The sequence below is a fragment of the Aythya fuligula genome, chromosome 2 (assembly GCF_009819795.1).
Source record: "Aythya fuligula isolate bAytFul2 chromosome 2, bAytFul2.pri, whole genome shotgun sequence".
Classification (NCBI taxonomy): Eukaryota; Metazoa; Chordata; class Aves; order Anseriformes; family Anatidae; genus Aythya; species Aythya fuligula.
Window position 1 is genome coordinate 41,096,250 of NC_045560.1, and position 20,660 is coordinate 41,116,909.

The following is a 20,660-nucleotide window of genomic DNA, read 5'->3' on the forward strand; positions in this document are numbered from 1 at the left end:
CTGTACTCACACGAGGCAGAGAGGGGAGTTTGTCCTTACCAAGACACAGCCCAGAGAGGCACTGTCACGCAAAATTGATCCCCCAAATCAATGAAATAGCATGTGTGTTTGAAAAGGTGAGACATTTTCATGGTCTTGCTGGGACCAGAGCAGCAGTGCAATAACGTCCCAGAGGTAGGTGTGTTCAGCACACTGATTAACGAGCACTTTCTGTGATTGTCACGGTAATGCTGACGAGTTAGTCATGGGAACTGCATGCAAGTTTTGATTGCTTCATAACTAGAGGGTGAATTTGGAAGTGACCAATTTCTGCCATAAAAGACTAATCATAGTTTATGAAGTATTTATTTCTGTTGTACTAGAGAAATTCTGTGCTACTGGAACTGAACATACTGGAGTTGGATTTCAGGTCGCTTTGACATGAACATGTGCTTCAGCTCCTTGGGTAATTTGCCGCACTGGGAGAATGCAGCAAACCTCTCGAGGGATGAATTCTTCAGATTTCATTTTTATTCTTCCGCAGATCCTTAGAATTTGCACAAGATACACGCCAGAACAAGACACCATGACCTTTTCAGATGGCCTTACCCTAAACCGAACTCAGATGCACAATGCTGGATTTGGCCCGCTGACCGACCTCGTGTTCACGTTTGCCAACCAGCTCCTGCCTTTGGAAATGGATGATACAGAAACTGGTCTCCTTAGTGCCATCTGCCTCATCTGTGGAGGTACCGTACTGCACGAATCAGACACGATAAGTTCTTCATTTATGTTCTACTTGCTTGGCTTTCCTGTACTAAAATATGTGTATATGTATATATATATATATAAAGATACATACATACTATTATTATATATTACATATAAGTTATCACTTACACTATAAGTGATATTAGTGACTTACATATAAGTACATCACCTACACTAAAGATTTGTTTTCCACTGCTGATGGTTATTGTTTTTATTGGGGTTTTGAATGAATTGGATCAGACTGTCAGGCAGATGCCTCATAAAGGACTACAGGATATATATACATATATATCCTCTTGCATTTTTCCTAAGCAGTATGTGGGCACCTGTGTGAATGAATGAGCTGTGCTAGAGCAAGACGCCCTTTATGCAACTTTTGCTCATAAATAAACTTGCAAGTTGCATGCACATCGTTACATTCGCACAGAACTCACTGGTGATGACCTTCTTTAGGAGAAGTAGGCAATGATTTTTTGGGGTCTGATTACAACTGAGAAGGACAGTGCCAGGTAAAATCAGGTAAAACTGTACATTTGAAAGACAAAAAAGTCTCAGATATTTTCCAAAATCCTCTGTAAGGTAAATTTTGATCACCTGCTTTCTCTCCTACTGTGCAAATGTTGGACTTGCATTAGAATCAGGCTGTGTTTAGCTGAGCCATTTTATTGAAATGCAAACTTGATACTATTTTTTGCATAATTACACTTCACAGTACTTTAAGTGCTATTAGAGACCAACTGTTGTAACAACAAAAGTCAGTCTTTGTTGACAGTGGACCTTCAGTACAAAATCATTCTGCTTTTGTGTCTCTAACCATATCCCATCAAAAGCAGTGATGGATTCTGACACGTCATGGATGTGTTACTGGTGTATCCTGCTTTATGGTGATGTTTGCTGTCACTCAAGCTAGCACTGCCATCTGCTGATATATGATGGTAACTCACTTTGGGTTAGTATTGATACAAAAAATAAATCATCTGTAATCTCTTTGTATACGTAGATATCTTACAAATGATTCATACAAAATTAATTGTAAGTATAGTTTGCAGCAAGGTGTTCTCCCCGTGGAGAGGGAGGTGCTGGTAATTCCGGACCATTCAAATGTCAAACCTCCCCAGTAACCAAGGGAAAATGAGTCCAAGTTTTGGAAAACTGGGGTTTGTCATCTTCCTATGGAATACAAGCTGCACAGCGTACTTCTCCACATAAGTGGAGGAAATGATGAAATTCAGGGAGAATTGAGAACATGGAAAGTTTTCACTTCTGTGATTTTTTTTTTCTGTGATGAAAAAAAAATGTATTTAAAATCTGTGATCTGATACTCCCTGCAGATCGCCAGGACCTCGAAGAACCGATGAAAGTGGATAAGCTTCAGGAACCATTGCTTGAGGCACTGAAAATTTATATCCGAAAGAGACGACCCAACAAGCCTCATATGTTTCCAAAGATCTTAATGAAAATCACAGATCTTCGTAGCATCAGTGCAAAAGGTACCTACCCTATTTCACAGTAATTCAGCGTCAATGCTGCTTTCAGAGGAAACAGGCCTGAAGACCTGGGCGGTTGTTTGTTTGTTTAACGTAACTGGGGGGTCTTCTTGGCCTTTCTTTTCCCCCTTGCTCATGTAACTGCCGTGCTGAAATTGGTTCTACTTTACATGCACAGTGCTACGTTCTTCATGCGATTCTGTGTGAAGTTATCAGTAGTTTTGCAGTTGTGGTGCTTGTTCCTTTGTTCCTGACAGTGAGACTGGTTCGTTAGGGGACTTCATCAGTATTCGTGTGGGAAGTCGGTCGTTGCCTTTCTAGATGATTTTTGAAGCTCCTCAGCTAAGGCACAGGCACAAGCTCTCCCCTCCAGCCTGGGGTTATTGCTGTGACTGCGTGTGCTCCCCCCAGCGTGTACACTGTAGCAGCATGGATGAGCAAAAGATGTCCACAGGCTCTCTCTGGAATGTTTCTGCAATAGTCAGGCTATTTTCTTTTTAATTTTGTTGGCTCTTTTTTCCTTCTTTTCATTTTTAAAAAGCGCAGATTTGTATTCCATTTGGCTCATTTTAAGCTGATGGTCAGGAATCTTATGAGATGTATTATACCAGATATTTGAACTCTGAGGTTGATGGCTCTGAAATGTCTGAAGTTGTCTTGATTGATAGACAAAATCCTTTCCCCACCAGCAACAAACTTTGTAAAGCACGTTTGTGCTTCAGTGTGGAAGGGAATCTTTACTGTACACACTCACTGTTTTAGTATCTTACGTTCAGTCCTTCAAATACATCACCTGCTTGCAGCAAGAACGTAGCACTTAGGCTGCATTGGTGTTACTGGTGCCTGAAAATAGCCCAGGGTTTTCTGACCATTGCTTGCTTACCCCTGGAAGCAGCAGCCAGTAGCAGTGTTCAGAGGGACAGCGTTACGCTGCTGTACAGATCTAGCTTTCCCTAGCAGTAACCTTTCTGTTCTCTGAGGAGCTCTGTCCACCCAGCAGGGGAGGTCTCCTCTGCGTGTCAGTAATTTACTCGTCCCTTCGTGGGTCCCTCAGAGGTAACTGCAGGTGCCTGGCAGGGCGCTGCCCGTACGGGGCAGATGTTGTGGTGTGAGGGATCTGGGCAGGGCGTGCGTTGGTCTTTCCTGCATGTGCGATGTGTTCAAGAAGCCCCAATGCACCCTAGGAGCACCGTGCTTCATTGTGTTGTTTTTTCCCCCCCTGTACTCGTGTTAGTTATTGTCTCACAGTCTGAGTAGTCAGGATTAATAGAGTAATTGTGTTTAATCCTACACACAATAGCCTGCGAAGCCGTCTCTATATAAAAATACCCATTGTTGTTACTGGAGGGAAAGTAGTGAATGGGTGGTTAGCTCCAGTTAAATCAGATGTAAACAGTGTTTCTGTGTACTTTTGTGGTTAATTAGCATGAGACAAAACACCTGCAGGCTGCAGAAGGCAGCTTCACAAAAGTATCCATTTGCCTGAGTTTGGTCTTTTATAGCACAAGGGTTTGTTAAATTCTGATTCTTACCTCACGGTTTGCTATGTGGAAAAGAATTATTTACTTCTCTCATATTGCTGTGCCTATTTAACATGCCTATTCCTCAGCTATTTAACACGAATCAGGCAACATTTTTGTCCTCCTTGCAGATTCAGTCTGGATTAAAGACTATAACGTATATTCCAATTTATAAAGACATTTAGTGATCACCGTTGAATTTAATTTGTCAGTATCATTTAATGCCATTCTGGTTCCGTCTCTGAAAAGAAGCGTTTCATCCAATTTACCTGTGCTGTAATATCAAGTGCTACGATCACAATTTAAAACTAATTTGCTAAGGAGTGCTCATCTAACTCCATTTTCCTGCAATGAAGGAAGCAGTTCACTTACTTACGTAATTTTGTATGCAGAACTACAGAGAGAGACACCGAATCCATTAAAATAATGTTCCCTGAAATTGCCACTGATGGTGCTAAGGAAAAAGAAATTGTACAAATCGTCCTAATGGAAAGAACTTCTTTTTGTTTTCTTTTTAAAGGTGCAGAACGTGTCATTACATTGAAAATGGAAATTCCTGGATCCATGCCACCTCTCATTCAGGAAATGTTGGAGAACTCTGAAGGACACGAACCACTGACACCGACCTCAAATGGAAACACTGCAGAACACAGTCCCAGTATCTCACCTAGTTCAGTGGATAACAGCAGTGTCAGTCAATCCCCCATGGTGCAATAAGACATTTTCCAGCTACTTCAGACATTCCTAATACCTTATGTACAGGGATGAAAAGCAAGAGAAACATTTTTACTGCTGCTTAGTTTCTGGACTTAATATATATCTATATATGTATATATATATAGATAAAAACTCAACAAGGACCAAGAAATTTTCATATGTATCGATATATACTCCTTGCTGTTTAAACTCTTAAAAATAGAAAATGCAAACTTTTGAAACTCTAAATCAGCCATTTCATGCAAAAAAAAAAAAAATAGTTAAGCTTCTGTTTTCTCCTCTGAACATTCAAGACTGCATGGTGACAAGACAGATCTCAGACTTTAAATTCTGGTTGCATTCTGATGACTTTGTACATACACCTGTATGGCTGTACTTTCTATACTGGATGTTTGGTGCTTTCCTTTTGTCTCTCATACCTAAAGCGATCAAGACACCAACCAGACGAAATGGACTACTGTACACATCCAGGAAAGGAAGTCGCAAGGACCGTCTGATTTAGTTAAATGAAAACTTCTCTTTGATGCCCTCAGTTTGCATCTCCTTGTAAAAAGTATACAAAAATTCACTGCACTAGCAGAAAAGACATCAGTATCAGCAGTAACTGCCAGCTCAGTTATTCAGATGTCACTTGTTCCACTGTTAACGTCACTTTAAAAGGAAAAAAAGTGGTTTCTTACCTGGCTGGTGACCTAGCTCCACAAGTAACTGCAACATTTCGACAGTAACGATAGCCTCCAAGGCAGAAACACTTCTCAGTGTTACCATGTTTTTGTTTACTTGTTCACAAGCCATTAGGGAAACTTCATGGGATGATAACCAGCAGACTCATTTACAGCTTTTGACTTGGTGAGTCTAGGGTATTTCCGTAAGAATCAACTGCCAGGAACTAGCTGGGTTATCCAGCCTTCCGGGTGCCAGGGAAGTACAGCTAGGACTTCCAGAAATACAAGGAGAGGATCTGCCTTCTTGGCCTTGATAAATCACCATGAAGCAGAGTGAAAACTGTGGTAGAATGGTTAACAGATTTAAAGTGTCAGTTTCTTAGGTTTCATTTAAAGCACTAGTGGATTTTTTTTTTATATATTCTAGCAAGTCTGTGATGTACTTTCACTGGCTCTGTTTGTACATTGAGATTGTTTAACAATGCTTTCTATGTTCATATACTGTTTACCTTTTTCCATGGAGTCTCCTGGCAAAGAATAAAATATATTTATTTTAAAAAAACCTGCGTAGAAATAGTCCAAATTTTACACACGCACACACACAAGATAGTTTTCCATTTTTTAATGTTTAAACTTCATTTCAAAAAGCAGGTTTGCTGTTTGCAACCATGACAATTAAAATGTGCTTTAGCACAGCTGTCTAGAACATCTCTACAAGCCAGTCAGACAAATACATGACATTTCAATGAGTAAAAAAGAGCATAAAACTGTAGGTGTAAGAACAAAATGTTAAAATGCCTACACACAATAATAAAAACCATCAATTACATTATCACATAAAATAAGTCAAATGTACAAAAGTTTGCGACAGAAGGGACAAAAGGACAACACAAGATAGTTGTTGGAAAACATTTGTGTGCTCTTTGGGCACTTAATTAAACATATCAAAATCATCATCTTCATCAGACTCTGCAAAATATTTTACTTCTTTTCTAGCCCGGCCTGTCCGGGGCTTCGGGGCTGTTTCAGAGGCAAAGCCTGACTGAAAGATTTCCACATCCGAATCCTGGTCGAAAGCGGCCTTCTTAGATTTCTTTGGAAAAGAAAAGACAAATCAGTTGTGAAGCTCTGCACGTGCTGCATTCGAACATTCACAACTGAAGCAAACCTTCCCTAACACCTACTGCCTGACCACACCTACACCCCGGGTGCTGTATCGGCAAACCACAGTACGAACACATACCTTTCAGCTAAAGTGATCCCTACGGTATTATTATAATAATAATTATTATTATTTTACAAGAAGAATGGACTGTAGCGGAAACTGACCTTGCTTGGTGTGGATTTAGGTGTCTTCTTCCCAGGGTTGTATTCACCTTCATTTTCTGAACTGGATGCTTTCCTTTTCTTTGCCCCTCTACCTTTTCCTAGGATGGAGAATATATAAATTGACTTTCTTTTTCTTTTTCTTTTTTTTTTTTAATAAACAAACAACATTCAGCAAACTGAACAAATGTGAAAGTACTACATTTTAGTAATGTCTACATGTTAAAGATGAAATTTATTTTACAGCTTAACCATCTTCACAACAGCAGTAAAATACAATGTATTTGATATTCCCAGTTTAACTCTTTCATATTTCTGCAGTTACCATTCATGCTATCAATTCATGCTGCTGGTTCAAGACAGGCCCAAACTTCATTAGCTAACCTTCCAGGCTCCTGGTGCACCGCAAGTCCTCAGTAGCCTTCTGTGCTAATTATGCAGCATTAAATTCACCTTCACAGCTCAGTAAATTTACTGCGAACCGCAGCCACCAGCAGCGACACATCCTTTGCCTTTACGAACGGTTCTGATCAAATCACTGGTATGCTGATGTGCTGCTGTCACTCTCTTCTGAGGACTGTGGCATCTGAGAACAGGATGCCAACAAGAGCCAGAAAATCTTACTTATTAGAGTTACCAACATTTTACTGACTCGTATAAAGTTGAGATCAAAGAATGAAACTAAGCAGCACCCAAGAGAGGAGCTGAGCGATTCACAGGGGTTTGGAGTTATTAAATGCATTCCAAGCAGTTAAGGTCAGATCAAAAGTTCACATTATTGATTGTCAAAAGCTGGTAAACTTGTCGCACAAAAAGCTCATGGCTGAGTAATCCACTGGTGATTCATTTACTAATAAACCAACGAGGGTCTATGCTTAGAGACTGCTTCTACTGCCTTTTGAAAGGCATCATGACCCCATCATGACAGAGCGCACAGCCTTGTGTGCTGCTTGTCAGCGTTACACCAGAATTCTTACCTTTGGGTGCTGCGGTCTTCTTTGGAATGCCAAATTCTGAATCCGAGTCAGAGTTTATAGTTTCCACCTTCTTGGCCTTGGGAGCCCTTTTGGGTTTAGGTGGCGCATCTACTTTTGCTGTTGGAAGTTAGAGATACCAAATGTGTTAAATTCATATACTGGTTAAAGTATTCAATTTTATTAGGTTACAGCATAAATAGCAGATATTACAGCATGAATGGCAGATATTAAAATGAGAGGAGCAGTTTCTGCACATGGCAAGAACAAATTTTAACTTGTATGCTAGAACAGTGAGAAATAAACAGGCGGTTTCCTTTGTCACACTCTAATTAAGGGGTATCAGTGCCTTCAGTCCATTCCAGTGCCTTGAATTAAATACTCTTTCATCTTTTAGTAGGCAAATTTCATATGAACAGCACAAGGCACTGTGCAAGGCACAATTACCTGGCCAAAACCTATACAGTGCTGTAGGAGGACGCCTAAACCTCAGCCCCTGACGTTGTCTTACTATTTTACTTTGGTGATGTTGAAGCAAAGTGTGCTCCACTGCCAAGCACTACCCCCGCAGATAAGCCGTGAGATGTAGCTGTGTTCAGTTGGCCCCGAGTCCTCAGATTCTGTTAACTGATGTTAGAAGAGGTGCGGGCTTGTGGCTGACAAACCAGGAATTCGGGAGAAGGAAGTAACCGGGGAATGAAAGAGCAGTACGATACGCTGCCACAAACACTGCTTGTACCCCACCCCCTAGAAACTGAGCCTGTCGTCACTGGTCATCTCCTGGGGATGAGTTCTCTCGCAGAACAGCAAATCCAAAGATGACAGAACTCTTAAATGGCACCTGGAGCTAAAGTAATAGTGTCCATGGCTTCCAGAACACTCATCTCCCTCCCAGTGGGCTTCTGAGCCACTGTCTTAGTGGTTCCTGCACCGTACAACTGGGAAGGATCACGGACAGCAACTAGGCCTGATCAGGAGAGCCAAGCTCTCCGCTTGGTACCATGACATAAAATGGAAGTTCGCACTGACGTCAAGGTATGCACGCTCTCAAGAAGCCCATATTTTTGGCAGAAGGCTCAGGAACAGAGTCAGTCCCACAGCTGATGCGCAGGGGACTTCTCACTGCTGGAATCTGACGGCTGTGCTATTCAAGGCGAGCAGCTGCTTACAGTCAGAGAGTAAGACTGGTTTGGGGATTTCTCTTAGGCTTACTATAAAGCACTAGAACCACAGGCCTCTCAAAGAGTGCATGGAAAGCAAGCTCAGCAGTCTCTTGATCCTCTGTAGTGCACACCAGAGATCAGGAGATTTCATCTCAAATTGATTGAAGTCTGAAAAGAAACTGAACTCCTACCTAATCCCTTATTTTCCTTTCTATTCTTTTATGTTCCCTTCTCTGAGAAGGGGATGTGACTGTACAGACAGCAAGGCAGAACAAGTAGTTCTTTAGTTTCAGCTTCCTGTCCTCACAAATCCAAGCTCTGAAGTCACAGAAAATCAAACAGCTGTCTGGAATAATTGTTTCAGCTACACAATGGGCATCCCCCAGCGTGAGGGTGAGTGAATGGAATATTGCAATGCCAGAAGATGGGTTTTGAACAGGCTGCTGACACAGGGCATGACGATGGACACAGAATTGAGGAGATGACTAGAAGGAGACTAGCTGACCGAGAACTAAGCACGTTAGGTTATCACTGCACTGTCAAACAAACCATGATCATCAAACTGTGATCATGAATAATTTGGGCAAAGATGTAAAAACACTTTTAAGATGTAAAGAGATGATTCAAAGGTGGAAGAGCTTTTTAAAAAGGATTGACTTATGGGATAATCCTACACTTACCTTTTTTAGCAGCTACTGTTTTACTTGGAATTTTCTCTGCTTGTTTTGGGGTGAAAGATGAAGAGAAAACAGGAGTAGAATCCTCTTCATCACTGTCCAATTTTGTTGTATCTATAATCACAGAGTATGTTTAAATTAAGATTTGTTCACTGCATATTTAAAATCATTCATCGGTAAGTCAAATTCAATCTAACAGAAACATTCCTCTGATACTACAGCTAGGCTATGGATGTACTGTGATTTTCTTATCTGTGATACAAGCTATGTTCCTCTAAGGATCAGAACCTCTTTCCCCTTTATAAATCTCAACATCTTTCTTCTACAACTACTTCATGAGTTTTGTGTTAACAACATAAATCCCCTAACACAGTCCATAACAGTTGCTAATGGCAAATAGATCAGTGAAAACAAGCTCACCATCATCTGTCTTCTGCGAGTAAGATGGGAAAGAGAAGATGTTCCCAAAATCTTGATTTTTCTTCTCTTGAGACGTTTTCCTCCTTCCAAACAAGAAACAACAAGAAATTGCATTAACTACATACTGAAATAATGAGACATTATAGTGTCTATAAGAGATTAAATTCCTCTTTGGGCACTACAATGCATTTCTACCATCTTTGTGTATGCTTGCAGCAGTCAAATTCTTAAAATCACTTTCCAGTCATGTACTGTAAGCATTTAAAATTAACAGTACTACATTTTTATCAATAGCTCTCTATACCAAGCTGGTTCAAGAAGGAACACCAGAAAATGTTACTTAAAAGCATTTTAACAGATGACATTACTGGCACTTTATTCTTGATGGGTAAGTCATGTTTTCCCCTGTACTGGTCAATTGCAATGCGAAGACTTTCATTCCTCCCCAGCAATGTATAAATTTTATTTTACAAGGCACATGTAGATTAATAATTGATCGATGTTTTGTTTAAGGACTTATACATATAAAAAATTATTAGAACATAAATACTGCTGAATTCCAGTACTTACTCTGGAGATGGCTTTGATTTAGCTGGGGAGAAGTCATATTCATCTTTTTCTAAACTGTCTGAGGGAACGAACTCATCCTCTCTATCATTTGTAACTGGAGAAGCTTTTACTTTAAGTTCATCCAAATCATTGTTATTGTTGGCATCGTCATCATCATCGGCATCATCTTCTTCTTCTGAGAAGTCAAACGTATATTTGGGCCTCTCAGCTGAAAGAAAAATACATATTTACACATTTCAAGATAGCTGGTTATGTTACTACATAAATAAAACAAAGTGGAAGTCACTACACAACCCATGCCTCAGATTATACAAGACAAAACGCGTGGGGGAAAAGAAACTTGTTTGAGTCTGGAAGAATAGAGGTATTTGTTTTAAACTGCTATGAAGTATCTGACACCTCTTGTGGCTTGCTCAGGTACCTTCAGCTTATGGCGTTATGAAGACATCACTGTAGAAGCACAATCAAGAGCTTGAAAAATCTATCAACAATTTTCCAGAAGAATCTTTTTTTTTTTTTTTTTTTTTTTTTTTAAACTATCAAATATTTAGATATTTTTAAAACTTTCAGACTCTGGTACTTCTGACTTTCCTAGGCTGTTCTGATTTTTATTTTATTTTATTTTTTAGCCATTACAGTTTTGGGATTGTTTTGTCAAACATTGTCTTGCTTCCTTGTTTGACAAGATAACTGCATTAGTGTCCTTTTTTTTTTTTTTTTTTTTTTTTTTGTGAGTAATTTCTATTCTATTGTATTGGATAAAGTAAAAGATTTCTGGACAAAGTTACAGTTGCTTCTGTAGCAATTCCTGGTTCTGCCATTAAGAGGTTTTCTGGAATCATCACAGTGAAAAAAATATAACGCAAGCTATCTGTAGGAGATAAAGTCCCAATAGAATACTGTGGTCAAATGAGAATGGAGGTATGTAGTTTAAATTTTCGGTCACAATGCACATTTCACGAAAGCTTGGGTACCTGCAGCTCTCCTAAGAAGAGAGTCTCTTGGAATAATCACAGGCTCATTCTCTTCTAAATCACTTTCAGACTTGGATTCATCATCTGACCATGGGTTTCGTTTCTTCACTTTTTTTCCACTGGATTTTGTAGATGATGGTGTTCTTCTTACTCTAGTGCCTGTAACAAGTTAAAGCATCTGTTACAGTCAGGGGAAGGGAAGAAAAGTGGAAAAACAAACAAACAAACAAAAAAACAGAAAGACACTTCGCCTTTTCTAATTGCTTATGATGCATAAACTTAATATAATTTATCTTAAAAAACTTTCCTTTAAACATCATAAATTTTCTTCTACTTCCTGAAGGAAAACTTAACAATGTGATGAAATAATTTCACACAGAACCTGACCTGCTGCTGCCAAACATATTTGTTTTATGACAGAAAAACTTAAAAGTCTCTTATTTGAAGTTTTAGCTCTTGTGCAAATTTCCATTTTTTAAAGGTTGCTGGGATTTTCCAGGAAAAGCACAGTTTTCCATTATTCAGGGAACAGGATCACAAACAGCTATGGGAAAAATCCAATTAACATGGGAAGCAGAGGGGGGATATTGGGGGATACAAGTCAGTCAACTGCAGGGCAAGCTCAGGTCAAGTTGGGCTAATTGGCTCTGGCTCAACACTGGCTAGGGTGGATCTGAGCTTCACGTAGACAACTCAGTCATAAATGGACTCGGTGAGCTTACTAAGCCAAGCCATAACATGCATACTGGTAAACAGTCAGAATGACTGAATATGTCAATCAGAAATAGATGTCTTCAATCAAGTTCTACAGCCTGTACTATTACACTGAGACTGAAGGTCAGTGCTGGCCCTTCAATGTTTTTCTACTTATCTATTTCTTTCTACATAGAAGATTTAGAACAAGATTTAGAACTCCCCCTCAAAATCAGATGTAGAAAATCTATCCCCACCCTCAGAAAAGCAGTTCACTTAACAGAAATTTCAGTAAGTTAGTAAAAGCAGAGAACAATAATAGAAGTGACAACATATTTAACTTAAGCATTTACTACATCTGCTGTTAATCTCTACGTATGCTGTAATGCCAAAGTGCTTCAAGTATTTCCACGCATCTCTTTAAGGAAGAAAAGCAGATGAAATAGTGATTAACATGGGTATAATTCCCTTCCCACCATGTTAAAAATATAGAATCATCACAGAATCATTGAAAGGCTCAGGTTGGAAGGGACCTTAAAGATCACCTAGTTCCAACCTCCTATTAAATATATAAAAAATATACTTAATGCAAAATTAGTATTCATTTAAGCTTAATGATGACTGTGTAAGGATCTTACCAGGCTCCTTCTTCTCTCTCTTAATTTTGGGGGTTTTAGTTGCTGAGGCTGTCGTATTCAGTGAGTCATCCCCACCACCCTCAGCTTGTGCACCACCAAATTCTTCATCAAATTCCATTTTTATTGCTAGAGAATCAGTATCACCCTAAAAATATAAAAGAGTTGCGCAAAATAAAATTATACCTTTAAAATTTCAAGATAAAACTGCAATACAACTTTGTAGAACATAATAAATGAAAGTAGACTACTCCATTAACAGTTGTTGAATAGTCTTGGAAGGAAAAAAAAAATTAACAAAAGCACCTCAACAATAAGTAGTCAAAAGAGACTTTCAAACACAAAAGAAAAGATATCCAGTATTAACTTTTCCGTGCATTAAGGCAGCTGAACATTATAAAGAGCATTAGTGGGTTCTAGTGGCTTGGACTTATGTTACCAGCATAGAAAAATACAGTATTTAAATAATAATAATTTAAATAATTGTAACTACAACACTGGTTTGATTTACCTTTTTCTTTTTCAGCAGTTTCCTACTGGCATCTGCTTTCATTGCAGATGTAATCTGTGGAACTATTCTTCTACCAAATGGTGATGGCATTGTCTCTTCCAATTGAAGTTTCTTCATCTTGGGTTTACCAACTTTACCTTTTATTGGTTTGCCAACCATGCCAGCCAAAACATCTTCTCTTTCCTGTGCTTCTACTTTCTGACAAACAACGTGTGGGGGGGGAGAAAAAAAATCTTTTTTATTAAGGACAAAGCAGAACCCAGTGGTTATTTATGATTAATTTCTTAACATGGAGCATAAGACTTCCCTTAATTGTCAGATGAATTATAATACACATTCTAGTAATGAAAAAACAACCACTTGATCTTAGTAAGTTCTTAATTACCCCATGCAGTTAAAAATTATACTTTCATTCAAGCCTAAGTAAGCATGAACTTTTGGACACTGCTGGATTGAAAATCTTTCTTTTATCTATCTATTTTGTTCCTCATATACATATCTAGGTACTGATGTAACTTTTCAATCTTTTGTCACTTAAAGCAAGAAACTGGCTTTTAGAGTAATTTCTGCAAGGCACATTTTTCAATCCTTTCATCAGCTTCTTTCACAATATCAACATATAGCTGAAAAGGAGACTTCAGAACAGAATACCTTGAATTACAGCTGCACAACGAACGCACAGAGAAATAAAATAAATAAATAAAATAAATACCTTATTTATATCATCCTGTGCTACCTCAAAAAGATTACATCATCCACTTTCTGGCAACACTGAAAACTGAGGCTCAGCAAGTTACCCACCAATATGCATTTAACTTTTTCCAGAGTTGCTAATGAGGCAAGGTAAAAGACCCTCATCTGATATTTATAGTCTACGTGCTTTGTTCCTAGATGTACTGCTTTGCATTTGACAATGCTTACTGCCTCACAACTGATTAGAACACGTACAACTGCTATTATTATTACTATTCCTAGTTACAACTCTCAATCTTTGTGTCATCAAAAAAGGAATTTGCTTCTGGTAATTTTCCTTTCACTGACTTGGAAAAACCATGATATTGTATAGATGTAAGAAAAAATCCCTGAGGACCACAACTAGGAACTCAATTATCCAAAACTAATTTCCCACTTTTCCCTATATTTGGAGGACCATCTGTTTTTAATTCAAAATGTGTTCTTCTTTATTATTATTAATTTTTGCTTATTTTTAATACATATTTTTAGAAAGATGTGTAAAACATACTTCAAGCTCTTCAACGAAAGCTGCTAAGTCTTCTTTCCAGAGATCTGATGAAGATTTCCTTTTAAGGTCATTTAGTTCTCTCTCCTAAAATGTGAAAATAGAACATAGAAGTTACTAAGTTACAGCCAAAGTAAATACTATCTAAACTGAACATGGTAATTAGAAACATCAGTAATTACTAAATCATTTCAGAACAAGCCTCCCACAGCGTACCAACCTTTGAATCTCTGTGTTTAATTAGCTCTTCTACTTTCTCTTTTGTAAGCGACCACAGAGACATGTTTAAGATGTAGTTAAAATCAGGGCCAGAAGTTGAGCCAGAAGCAGAGGATGCATCATCATTTTGGTTCTGCGGGTCCTCCTCTTCTGCTGCCTAAAGTGAAACATTCAGTTTTAGAAGCATTAATAATCTTAGCTCTATGCATCTACTTAACACTCCTCCAAAACACTTTGCTGGAGTAGTAAGGTGTTTCCTCACAGATTCAATGACACAAACACTTTTCTGTACCTTTCCAAAACCCCATGTTCCTGTCCCTTTCTATAGTTGTATTGTTTAATCATTGATTTAAGAAAATACAGCTGAACCTAATGCTAGCCATATGCCTTGTATCCTGTTAGACGCAGAAATTGGTACCCTCCTCTGTATCTCACATAGGCTGGAGTCCTTTGCCCTTTGGATATGCATGTACATCTGTTTCTTTAGAAATTAGCACAGTGTTTTTCTATACAATCTGCTAAAATAACCTTGAACGTAAGAGTTGTGGCTTGAAGGTGGATCAAAATTTCTCTTAATGATAGTTTTGCTATAAAATACTATACTGCGTGGAGTTAAAATACAGTAGTAATAAAAAAATGCAAAACAAATCAAATGAGAAATGAAAAATAAATAGCCAAAAGCAGTGGTAATGGCCCAGAAAAGTAGTAGTTGACAAAAATTTGCAAGCAGTTTCATCTTCCTGTACTAAAGTATGAAATTAAACTTGTCATTCTTTTGGAGCAATAAAAAAAACTGTCTGAGTCACTTGTAGGTAACTTCAAGAGTCATAGCTTTACAATATTCAAGTTTCATTCCAGAAAACCGATTAATAGGTTCTATATAGGTTCTATATAAATAATTGTGTTTACTATAATGTGACAAATAATAAGGGAAATATCAGTTTTAAATCTGGAATAACTGATGTAGCATTTAGCGCATCATCCAGTCAGAAGTCAAGTTGCCAGTTTTGATTAGAAAATTCAGTCGTCTGCGTTCTCATTTGCAACCCTTACCTAGTTTTCGTCTTAGAATTATCTATGTACATTACCAATATTGTGCAACAATATTTCTATATGAGTTTATATTTGTTAGAATGGAAGCCAATGAGAAGGAGTAATGAATAATCTTTTTCAAGTGCTGTGTCATAAGTTAGACGACTAGAAAACAAACATCTGAAAAAATGAGTATCATTTATAACAATAGCATCAAATGCATCCAGAGATTTCAGATCATTACCTTTTCCTGTGCTTCTTTCCAGGCTTTAACTGGATCAGATTCATAACCTCTCTGGACCAACATCTGAATCAAATCTCTTTTCGATCTATTCTCTACAAGATACACACACAATCAAAAATAAATAAATAAATGTCTTGAAAATAAGCATCTTACATGCAAGAATGTTTTACTATTTTTAAATAAATTCCACATTTTCCCCTACTGTTATCAATTCTAACGCACGTTTTACAGAGTATTTACTCACCTATGGTAATTTTTCCTTGTATCTTCTCTAAAATGAAGCGAGCTTGGTTGTTAAGTTTTGTAGATTCTGCACCCAACATTCCCACAAGCCATTCCTTGCGCAAACTATAATAATGTAATCGCAAATCAAAGAACTCCTTCAAAATGTCTTGCACTGTTTCATACTTCTTTAAACATCCCATATGATCAAATAGCACCTATAAAATACATAATATACTGCTTGAGAGAGACTGCATAACTCAAGCTTTGTGTTAGAGTTTATTTCTATTGCTCATATACATGCATCATACAAAGAGCAGAATTTTGAAGACTGTGAGCTCAAACCTTACTGTGGAACTATAGAGCACATAAATAACTGGATAGATTTTATTTTGATGACATAGATTTAACACGAGATTTATGGTAATACTTTCAAGCAGAGAAACAGGGATATAGAGAAGTATGCCTGAGTTCAGTTAAATGTCTAATTTTACCTAAATGCTAAAGCACAAGCTCAGCATCACTTGATGATTCACAACCATTTAACATAACAGTTGAAGAGCATCTTTAATAACCTCTAAATTCAGCTGTGAAAACTGTCACTTTAAACACTCCAGAAATCCTTCAAGTTCAAGCACAAAGTAAGAAATCATTTTTACACACTGGTGGAATCAATCCTGCCTGACTTCTGACATCTCCAGTTTAGACATTTAGAGGTGAACTAGTCACCCTAGGCGCCCTCTATAGTCAGCTGAAAGAAATAAGCCCCTCCAGAGAGCAATTCATCTGTCTAAGGCATCTATTTGGGAATTGGATGAATAATGAACTAGCTCACGTATGCATCTAACTTTTTAAGATGCTTACGCTAGGATAGATGAATTCCTACACAAGCACAAAAAGCAGAGAATGCAGGGTTGAGGTGAAAAAATTGTAATCTGCTAAAACATTAATTTGAAGACAGATTTTTACAGTAGTTCATATGGTTGTTCAAAACTGTGAGAAGTACTATCAATTTATTTGGCATATTCTCTTTTCTAAAATAATCTACGAAATCGTTTGAGCAAGGCCTTTATCATCTCCCAGTCACATGGTCTTTAATTAAATTTAAACCTATTTTCATATAGCTTTTATGTGTTGACATAATGGTAACAGTATTGGTAGTTTTGCTTTGTGATGATGTTTGAAAGTAGTACCTGCCATACAAAGACTAGAATTCTGGTTTTTCCAGTCTGTGAAGACAGATTATTAGGAATATTCAGACAGAAATTGTATTACAGTTCAAGCGCCTCTCTTGTAATAAATACATGTGTGTGTACTCACATTCTTACTCCCATCTTGCTACAAACAAAATGAATCAGTGTAAAGTAATTTATATTACCATTACGTCTTCAGCGGCTGAAGGATAGAATTTTCTATACCTTACAACCTAAACTGGGAGTTATGTTGGTGGAAACATCAGATATCCTGTTACAGGTCCTGCATAAAGTGCAATTTTGAAAATGGAACTTGTCTCAAGTTTAAAACTCAAATCTAATTATAATACAGAAAAGTTATTTGAATGATTAACTTTACATTAATCATTTTGGGCTAGCTGCATGGGAAGTTTTCAGTCATAGGAAACTAACTACCCAGAGACTGTATAGTTTGGTTTGAAAGATCCATTAGGACTAAATTGGGATTGTTGATCCATATTGAATTAATATTTGTCATCAGTAATAAATTTTTCTACTGTTTAAATGATTTCAAATACACAGTACTGTTCAATACCCACACAGTTCCAGTGAAGTTTTAAAATTCAAATGGCATGGCTCAACGTGACCAAAAAAGCAAGACTTGCATTATCTTCAGGAAGAATGAATTCAAACAGTTGACAATTATTTCTTGGCAGCAGCAAAATATGAAGAGAGATTTGCTCAGTCATGCACAGAATTGGTCTCATGCCAAAACCACTACAAAAAACATTCGAGTTTACAACAAGCAACTGTAAGGATTCTGATAGCCAAACATAAAAAAGTTACCATAGAATTACAAGTAAGACTTGTTTGAAGCTTAAAAACTTTGTGCAGTCCAGCAGCTTCTGCCTGTGCAAGTTTTTCTTCTGTCATCTTCACAACAAATTTCACAGTTGTGTCAGTGTGGTATTCCTTATAGTCAGAAATTAATGCTGGAGTTTTTTCAGTTCCATTCAACATGGGTTCTAGAACTTGTTCTTTGTACACCTATTAAAAAAAAAAATACAACCAAAAACTGAAACACTTCTTAAAATTCATAATTCCTTAAACCAACCTAACAATCAACCTAAGATTTCAACTCTGTGTGTATCACATCTGATACCAGTGATAATTTACAGAACCAGTATAACCTGTGAAATGAAGGCTAGAACTAGAAAAAAAATAAGAGGCATCCAAGAAGGACAGGAAAGTCTACTCAAAAGAGAAAGGGAAAGAAAAATATATTAACTCAGCAGGAGAAGCAGATATTCACTGTAGTATGGACAGTAGAAGGCACAAGTAAAAAAACATCTTCTACAAAGGCACAGAAAAGAATGAAACCATGTTTCCTTCCATGTATGCAAAATGATCAGAAGTAGAAAAAAGTCATCTATGTAGGATTACGTAATTTAACATAAAGCTTTTTTTTTTTTTTTTTAATGTAAGTATCTTTCACTGCTACTTACCTGGGTCCATGTTCTTACAGGAAGCTCTGTAATTTCAACCGTGTTCCTGTCCACCACAAATATTTCACCACTGACTACATACTGGTTTTGACCAAGTTCCTGAATGGTTCCTTTGAAGTTTTTGTAGTTTGGGAGCTGAAATTGCAAAAAACAAACAAACAAACAAAAACAAAACAGTGGAATGGTAAGAAATCTTATAAGAAGATGCTAAAAAAATATTTATTTCCCATACACCATACAGCTATCACTTTATATTGCTCTAATCCATCAACCAGCCTCTCATGCCTGTGAAAATCTTATGTCATAGCAAAAATATTATGGAAAAAAACAGAATACACACATGCAAGTGACAGAAACGAGTATCTTATAGTCTACAGAGTAGATGCATGATTAAGAAGATGCAGCTGAATCCAGTAAGGTGGCTTTTCTTTTTTCTTTTTTTTTTTTTTTTAATTTCTGATTTTGTTGTTGTTGTTTTGTTGTTTGTTTTGTTTTTACAGGAAACTGCAAGTGCAGCTAAGGCATGACAGAAAGCAGATTAACACCCAAGTCTCACAATAGCTTTACATCAGCACTGAAAGAAGTGGAGAAGTGGTGTTACCTCCCCTAGCCATTTTCTCATCCATGTGCTGTTTGGCAAAGATAGTGGAACCCATCCAGTTTAGAAATTAACTAACAGGGTGGGGATTTTTTTATTTTTTTTTAACTGAATTGATTCCCTTATCCAGCTTACCATGCAGCCACAAACACATACCAGCATACAGAAAGGAGCTAGATGGAGGCAGAACTGCCTCTTTCAACCACAGTGAAGCTTCAATTGACTGTGAGACTACACAGAAGGCCTAGGAGTCCTAAAGGAAGGGCAATGGATTGCATTAATTTAAAAAAATCTAATTATTGTTCCTAAGAATTTGCAAAAGGAAATTCAGTAGGTCATGAAAATTTACACTTGCTCAGAGGCAATGAACTGTGATCTAAGTAGAGATGTTTCTGCTTCTATGACTTATTAAACACAAAGTACCAATATCCATTAGTTGTAAAGTAAAGGTTAAATAAGCTTGCATTTCAGCTGTTGATTACAGAGATTCTGGGCTCACACAAATATTCTTACTATCCAAAGTTTTTTTTCAAGTATACACCACCTCCAAGGGCTTCTTGTAAAGTTTTAACTGAAGGAGCAGAAGCTACTGCTGCTTTTCTTGGAACAGTAACAATATCTTCTCCTATGCTTACAAATATGTAGAAGTACAATTCAAGCACAAGACACAGGAAATGTATTTGGCTGAAGATAAGTAGTTGTACCTCAGAAAGGAAAGAGTGGCACAATTTTTTACTCTACTTCCATGCAGCATAACTACATGTAAAACTTAAAACTTCAAAGTCTTGCAGTCAACGGACCACAGGAAAAGTCCTCCAAAATAATTTGAAAAAAACAAATTGCACTTTTTTTGCTTCAAGTTGAATTTCCCCAGCCACATCCCAACAGTCAAGTAAAGCTCCTACTCAGAATTACTGGGACAATCCAAGCCAGATATTCCAGTCATTCACAGAGCAATATGAACACATTTTCTATGTATAAAATCAGGTTTGTTTAGCAAGCATATAAAATACTAGTATATACTATTATTTTTACCATAGGGTGGGGATCTAAGCCATCCAGCATTCGTCTGACATTGTTTACAATCTCTCTGGTATCATAGTTGGGAAGTTTGCAAGCCCATCCGGTACCAATTCCTTCAGCTCCATTTACTAAAACCATAGGAATGATGGGAATGTACCATTCAGGCTCTACGCGCTGGTTGTCATCATAGAGGAATTTAAGCAAGTTGTCATCCACTGATGGAAAAAGCAGCCTGGCTAAAGGGCTTTAAAAAAGAAAAAGAAGAAAACGGTTTAACTGGAGTCCTGTAAGTAAAGTGCACAATGCTTTAACAGTCAGGGGGT

General features: G+C 37.6%; 2 protein-coding genes across 4 annotated transcripts in view; one reads left to right on the top strand and one right to left on the bottom strand.

Annotated features, from left to right (window-relative positions):
* The window catches only part of RARB (retinoic acid receptor beta), a 282,674-nt gene extending 276,960 nt beyond the window's left edge, over positions 1-5,714 (top strand). For all 3 annotated transcript variants that reach the window (XM_032180618.1, XM_032180619.1, XM_032180620.1), the window contains 3 exons: positions 524-728; positions 2,082-2,240; positions 4,278-5,714. In XM_032180618.1, the coding sequence (XP_032036509.1) occupies positions 524-728; positions 2,082-2,240; positions 4,278-4,474 (561 nt within the window). In that variant the 3' untranslated portion in view covers positions 4,475-5,714. The remainder of the gene's footprint in view (positions 1-523; positions 729-2,081; positions 2,241-4,277) is intronic.
* Positions 5,715-5,746: 32 nt separating this feature from the next.
* Positions 5,747-20,660, bottom strand: part of TOP2B (DNA topoisomerase II beta) — a 62,673-nt gene continuing 47,759 nt past the window's right edge. Inside the window, exons 21-36 of the mRNA XM_032180616.1 lie at positions 20,350-20,581; positions 18,717-18,851; positions 18,058-18,258; positions 16,062-16,257; positions 15,818-15,909; positions 14,543-14,698; positions 14,326-14,409; positions 13,083-13,280; positions 12,575-12,719; positions 11,244-11,402; positions 10,270-10,477; positions 9,700-9,782; positions 9,283-9,393; positions 7,443-7,559; positions 6,469-6,566; positions 5,747-6,232 (exon numbers count right to left, since the gene is read on the bottom strand). Of these exons, the coding sequence (XP_032036507.1) occupies positions 6,071-6,232; positions 6,469-6,566; positions 7,443-7,559; positions 9,283-9,393; positions 9,700-9,782; positions 10,270-10,477; positions 11,244-11,402; positions 12,575-12,719; positions 13,083-13,280; positions 14,326-14,409; positions 14,543-14,698; positions 15,818-15,909; positions 16,062-16,257; positions 18,058-18,258; positions 18,717-18,851; positions 20,350-20,581 (2,377 nt within the window). The 3' untranslated portion in view covers positions 5,747-6,070. The remainder of the gene's footprint in view (positions 6,233-6,468; positions 6,567-7,442; positions 7,560-9,282; positions 9,394-9,699; positions 9,783-10,269; positions 10,478-11,243; positions 11,403-12,574; positions 12,720-13,082; positions 13,281-14,325; positions 14,410-14,542; positions 14,699-15,817; positions 15,910-16,061; positions 16,258-18,057; positions 18,259-18,716; positions 18,852-20,349; positions 20,582-20,660) is intronic.